The sequence below is a fragment of the Solanum tuberosum genome, unplaced genomic scaffold, assembly GCF_000226075.1.
Source record: "Solanum tuberosum cultivar DM 1-3 516 R44 unplaced genomic scaffold, SolTub_3.0 scf00069, whole genome shotgun sequence".
NCBI classification, from domain to species: Eukaryota; Viridiplantae; Streptophyta; class Magnoliopsida; order Solanales; family Solanaceae; genus Solanum; species Solanum tuberosum.
This window is the reverse complement of record NW_006238995.1, coordinates 346256-353379: the sequence shown is the minus strand read 5'-3', so window position 1 is coordinate 353379 and position 7124 is coordinate 346256. Positions and strand designations below refer to the sequence as shown.

The following is a 7124-nucleotide window of genomic DNA, read 5'->3' as shown; positions in this document are numbered from 1 at the left end:
AGGTATGTGGATTTCAAGATTGAAGGAGTGATATGTGCCACAATTGAAAAAAAACATTGAGAGATCTAAAGTAAATTGTAGAAAATGTGTTATAGCCTATTGAGGACCACAACAAGAGAACTTGTACCGAATATTTATATGAGGATTAACATTGTTGAGTTAAGAATCTAATTGAATGATATTAGCAGATTTGAATTTTATTCGTTGTTTATTAAACATTCTTTTCAGAATCATATTTAATCATATGATGTAATTAGTTCTATTATTTATGTTGGTTTCCCTTGTGGTATGAAATGTCATTTGAAAAAATAAAATGACACGGAATATCAATTAAATTGGTATATTATATAGGGTATAATTCAATAATTGTTGGTATATTATATGGTACAATGTTAGTATTATTATATGGTACAATTTTGATATTAGAAATTTTTGATGTTATTCATAAATGGTGTCATATAGTTCTAGTATAATTTCAAGTTCTCAGGTTAGTACTAGTGTTAATTTTAAAAGATAATATTAACAAAATAATATTTTTCGTTTTGTTATAAATTGACAATTTGAGAAAAAAATAATGACAAAAAATATCAAAAAGTTCAATTTATTAAATAGTGCAGATGTAGCTATAATATTGATTTTCACATAATACAATATTGATATAATTTTGATATTTTAGATGATACAATGCTAATATAATTTTGATATTTTAGATGATTATATATTGGTATAACTTGGTGTTTTAGATGATACAATATTGATAAATTATATGGTTCGTATATTTCTTTTACACAATTTTGATATATTATATGGTATATATTGAGGTGTAATATAATATTTAACATATTATATACGACTTTAACATCAAAGTTTGTATGGAAATCTATATAATATGCAAGTTTTTAATTACTTTATGAAACTTTCAGATTTAAATGGTTATTTAAGTTATGCCATACAAAATAAATATTTTTTTCAAAAAAGATAAGGTAGATAAATTTCAGAAAAAAATTTGTCACAATACAAGAAAAAGATATTCGTATAAAAATAATTTTAAAGAGGTGAGAGAAGACTACAATTAATAAAGAGTATAATTATGGTTGGAAAGTCAAAAAGTAAACAATAATTATCAATTCCATAAATTTAGCACATAACCTCCCCAAAATAGGAAATAAATGGATACTAAAATAAACAAAAAAAAAAATCAAAATTCAATATATGGGTAAAAAACAATATAAAACAGTATAATTATGGTTGAAAGGCCAAAAAGTAAACAATAATTATCAATACCATAAATTTAGCACATAGTCCCCAAATATAGGAAATTAATCGTATACTAAAATATACAAAAAAAAATGGAAATTCAAGATATGAAAAAAATAAATATAAAAAGTAAAATTATGATTGGAAAATCAAAAAGTAAACAATAATTATCAATCCCATAAATTTAGCACGTAACCCTCCAAAAAAGGAAATAAATCGAATATTAAAATATATATATTTTTAAATCGAAATTAAATATTTTGTCATATTTATAATTTAAAACTTAGTTTTGTAAATAAAAAAGAGTATGTACACATATTGTTAATTAAGATCTTAAATAGTAAATTGTTGTAATTTTCACTATTTTGAAAATAGATTTTTACTTTTACTTGTCACTTTTAACATATTAGAAAAGGACAATTATTGTTTCCAATGTTTAATTCTTAACATTAATTACTTATTTTCCAAATAATTTTCGAAAGCCTAATATTAAATATCAATCAATAAATATAGGTATTATAGTAAAATATCCATATCAATCGTTGGTCCAAAGTAAACAAATAAAAATGAACAAAATAAATATTAATAAGGATATATAGTTTTTAAAATTACTTACTCTTCGTTAGTATCTGAAAAACCATAATATCACTCCATAAATAAGATGTTTATTTGAGACAGGATAGTGATTAGTGAAGAATTCAACTTGATTAATTAATTCTTAAAATGTGCAAAGCATTTCTTACTTTAATTTTTTTTTTCAATTTTCAATTTCGTCCTTATTAAATGGTCGACACAAAAGTAAATGGAAAATGAATGGACTAAGTCATTTGTAACCCTACTAGGGTCTTATGTCAAACTTTCATGTGCAATACATGGTTTTTGATTATGACATAATTGCTCTACCCTATACATGGCCAAAATACATCTTATAAACAAATGATATTAGTTTTACTTTTTGGTTTTCATCTGGTGTTCGAAGCTTGACTTGGAGCTCCGATTAAATCTAAATCGGGCATTGCAGGGTTCATTTGGGAGTTGCACTCCCAACAAGATTTTCTCCATACTTAGGGTCCGAATCCGAGACCTCTGATTAAGATTGAATCAGTTCCACCACTGCACCACAATCCATATTGGTCACATTATGTTATATTATATATGTTCTTTATAACAGTCAAAAGATATTCAAAAAACAAAATCGTTATATAGAAGTTTGATTGTATTTATTTCACATTTTCCTTTTTTTTTCCCACCAAAGTAGACAAGACCAATAAAAAATTTAAAAAATAAATATGAATAGGAAAAAAGGGAAAAAAATAATGTATGGCAATTACCACATGGGTGGCAAAATAGATGAACTGTTGACACCCGTGCTTGATTTATTATTTATTATTTAAATGAACACAACAATATTTATATATAGGAAGGACCACAAAGCAAAACAAACATATCAAAATTTCCATTTTAATATATTTTCCTTTCTACTTTCTTTACTTGCTACAACAATACTTCACAAGAAAGACAATAAGCTATAACCACTTTAGCTAAAAAAAAAAAAAGTTATGGAAAATCAAGAAGAAATAATCAACCTCGAAAATCGTCATGATTTCATCTGTAATGGCTTGAATTCTCCTTCAAACACCGCGACATCATCATCATCATTTTCGAGAAAAATTGAAGAAGAGAAAAAGAAAAAAAAAAGAAATGATGATGACAATAAGCACCCAACCTATAGAGGGGTACGTAAGAGGAGTTGGGGCAAATGGGTGTCCGAAATTCGAGAACCAAAAAAGAAATCAAGAATATGGTTAGGTACTTATCCAACAGCTCAAATGGCAGCTCGAGCTCATGATGTTGCGGCTTTAGCCATCAAGGGATGTTCGGCTCACCTTAATTTTCCTCATTTGGTTGATCAATACCCGCGTCCGGCATCCACTTGTCATAAGGATATCCAAGCAGCAGCCGCAAAGGCTGCTGCCATCCCATTTCCCGAGGAAGATGAGGAAGAAGAAGATCGAGTCGAGTCAGATCAAGTTGAATTACGAAATTGTCATTCATCAACAAATTTATTCTTAGAAAATACCAAAGAATCCCTAAATTCTCCATCAAGAGAGGATGATGACACATTTTTCGACTTGCCTGATCTTTCCATTGATATGGTGGATCAAACTAATAGTTATTGGTGCACAATGTCCACGTGGCAGCAGCTGATTGGAGCTGACACTACAGTATACCGGCTCGATGAGCCATTCTTGTGGGAGTAGCCATGATGCATCGAGTGTTTATATCGATCAGAAATTTGATTCTAGTCCTTATAAATGTTATTAGTAATAATATGTATAAATATGTGTGTACGTAGGAGACGTACATCTTGAATTTATTGAATTGATGTAATTAGTGTGAAGTAAGTTTTTATTTTGATTTTTTACGTGATGTCTGATATTAGGACACTTCTTTTATAGTGAAAATAAAAATGTTATATGGGTTAAATAGATTTTTTTTTTTAAAGTTATCGAAAATTGTCCCCGTCTTTTTTTTGCCTCCGTTTATCTTTAAATAAGACGCAACACAAGATTTCGAATTTTATTACAATTCAAGTGTCTTGATTTAGTTTACAAAATAGTCAGCAATTATATATATATTTCATACATTTAATTTAAATATAATATACATACTTATTTATATAATACACATAAACAATATATAAAATTTGTATAATTTAAAACATACTGATAAATAAATTAGGTTGAACTGCACATTCGTGAGTTTTCTATTTTGATCTATTTAGTTAAGGTTATGGGAAGTTAAAAAGTTTTTTTTTTCAAAAAATAAAAATAAAAATATAGCACTATTTAAAAAATTAACTCATGAGTTGTTTGAAGAAAAAGGAAAAAGTGCAGCAGGAAATATTTTTCGCTATGGGGAGAGGCTAAAAAATTAAAATTGATTTTTTTTTCAAAGAAAAATATCTTTATCAATAATTTAATTTGTATTTATACTAATTAGGCATTATTAATTTCAGAAGGAAAAATAACTTTTAGAATGATATATCCTTCTCCTTCTCCAGTCTCCACCATAGTTTGTTTTTCATTTTCTCCCCAATTCTTTCTTTTCAAAAATAATTTGTTGTCTTTATTTTTGGAAAACTTACGTAAATTCAACTAGTTTAGCTAATCACTTAGATATATTCTTGTTTGCAGTATTATGTATCTTATCGAATTCTGGTGTGTCCAGATACATGTATTTCGACATACATGGTCAAACTTAAGTGTAATTTGTTCTAAATACATTGTATTCAAGTGGATTTGCATGAATCTGGGATACATAACAGATCTCATTCGCCTCCCTCGCCTCTCTCCCATCTCACTTGCCACTCTCCTATGTAGTATCTGATATCACAGATACATGTGAATCACACGAAATACATATAGATACATGTATCTAGTGTGTATCTAGTGTGATTCACATGTATATGGAATACATAACAAATCTCACTCGTCTCTCTCCCTATTTTAGTTTAATCTGATGGCAAAAATACATGTATCTAAGTGTATCTTCTTCAATATATGGTAGGAAACTCTTAATTAGTGGTAAGATAAATAATGTTTTAAAAGTATAGATAATAATAATATATATAATAATGAGGTATGTCTAATTATGTAATTTCTCCATATATTTTTTCCATCATCTTTTAATTACATTTCTTTTGAGTCAACGATCTGTAAAAAATAAATTCTTTATTCCACAAAGGTTTGCAGTGATCAGGTTTGCATAATAGTCAATTATCTATTCCTTAAAATAATTTTTCAAAATATAAAACTAAACATAAATTAATATAAACATTATGGTGAATTATTACTCATAGCAATTATTATTTCTTAAAAAATATATAAAATTGGACAAATAAAAGTGAACGGAGAGTAAATATATTTTAATACATAAACAAAATATGATATTCCCTCCATCCATTTATACTTGTCCAATATTGACTCTTTACACTATTTTAAGAAGCAAAAAATCGAATGATAATTTTATTACATTGCCTTTTGAATTTAATAGTTTAAAAAAATATTGAAAAACAACTACAGTTAGTAATAGAGGTAAATTAAAAACTACATAATAAATAATTTCCTAAACTAGAAACCACAAATAAAAGTGGACATTGAGTATACTCTCTTCATTTTAATTTTTTTTTCCTATTTTTTAAAATATGTTTTTAATTTTTATTTTATATTTTAATGATTTTAATTATAATTTTCCACATTATATGTTTAAAATTAAAAAATTCAAAAAAAATTGATTCTATTTTTACAACTTTAATTATAGTTTTCCACATTATCTGTTTAAAATCTCAAAATTAAATAATATTTTGACAAAACTAACCTATCTTTAATTTAAAATCAAAAAATTAAAAAATCACTTCAAATTTTTTAAAATTTCAAATCAAATTAAAACAGGACAAATAAATTAAAAACCGAAAGAAAGAAAGAGTATTGAGTTTACGTAATTCCGTAAGTTTCGGGGTTTTTTCTTAGCGGCTGCCTGCGGTGCCTAACATTATTTTCCTCTCCTTTGATAAAATATTATTTCAATTTTCAATTATTGAAATGTATTGTATTGAGGTCAATGATATAATTCAATGAGGTAATCTATTCAAAGTGATTAACTTATCTATTTAATGAGCATTTGAGAATAAGCGTACAAAAAAATTAATTCATAATTTAAATTAAAAGTATCAAATATGAACATGTTATGTTATGTTTAAGCGCTCAACTAAAATAAGTTATAATCGAAATATTGAAATGAAATTTACTCGCAAATTTAAGAGGTTCCCCAAACCAAAAAAAAAAAAAAAGAGAAGTGAAACAATGATTAACAATATTGCAATGGTTGATAGGTCTTAGGTACCGAGGAAAATATTTTTCAAATTTTTTTTTAGAAAATAAATTTCTTTAAAATGAGAAAATGATTCTTTAGTGAAAATAAAGAAAACAAGTTCTATAACTGACATTTTGCATTAATTGTATCATACACATCCTTCATTATACCTCATCGTCACTTTCACCTCTCATAGTAATTATTTCGATTATATATAAATATTTTTAGGATATTATTTATTTACTTACGTACCAAATTAAAAGATTAAATAAGAAACTCATTTATGTTATTGAAAAACATATTTTTTTTCTTTAGGGAAAACATCACCTCATAGTGTGCTGTCTTCCTCCAAATGATTGGTGCAGCAGTTAGATATCCTTAATCGAAAAAAAATAGTTTTTTCGAATTGATTATTGTGTAACGTTACTACCTCCTATGTATCCAACATTTTTTGTTAACATTATCAAGGCGAAGCTATAATTAAAGTGCACGAGTCTTTTCATTCCAAGCACACCCTTAAAAATAGAAAAAACATACACGTGAATAAGTGTCAAATCTTTTTGGATTCTTCATCTAATTAAGAACTTAACCAGCAAAATTAAACATCTTTGTAGCTAGATTCTCTTGAAACTTAATTTAAAAGGGGGGCCTATATATCCTTGAAATGAACGATTCTAAAAAATCATGTGATATATTGATTAAAAAATGAAGAAAATTTCATAAATAGCAAAGATAATAGATATAAGGGGAAAAGGTCTTCAATTTTCCGCAATTTTGTCATTTAGAGTTGATATACCCTTCGTTATGAAAGTGACTCATATATATCCTTACAGTTATACAAATGACTCGCATATACTCTTACCGTTACAAAAGGAGCTCACAAATACCCTTCATCTAACGGAAGTAAAAAAATTCGTTTTGAATTTATTTTTTTGACTTTAAATTTTAGAAAAATTCATGTAGGGGTATATATACGATCATTCGAACAAAGT

The 7124-nt window shown here is 26.5% G+C and overlaps 1 protein-coding gene across 1 annotated transcript; it reads left to right on the top strand.

Annotated features, from left to right (window-relative positions):
- Positions 1–2695: 2695 nt before the first annotated feature.
- Positions 2696–3722, top strand: LOC102593659 (ethylene-responsive transcription factor ERF038-like). The gene has a single exon (XM_015307893.1). It carries the CDS (start codon positions 2817–2819, stop codon positions 3516–3518), a length of 702 nt encoding a protein of 233 aa, XP_015163379.1. The 5' UTR covers positions 2696–2816; the 3' UTR covers positions 3519–3722.
- Positions 3723–7124: the final 3402 nt, after the last annotated feature.

What these genes read in the sequence shown, in the direction of transcription:
- LOC102593659 (XM_015307893.1), top strand. Translation starts at nt 2,817, where the DNA reads ATGGAAAATCAAGAAGAAATAATCAACCTCGAAAATCGTCATGATTTC.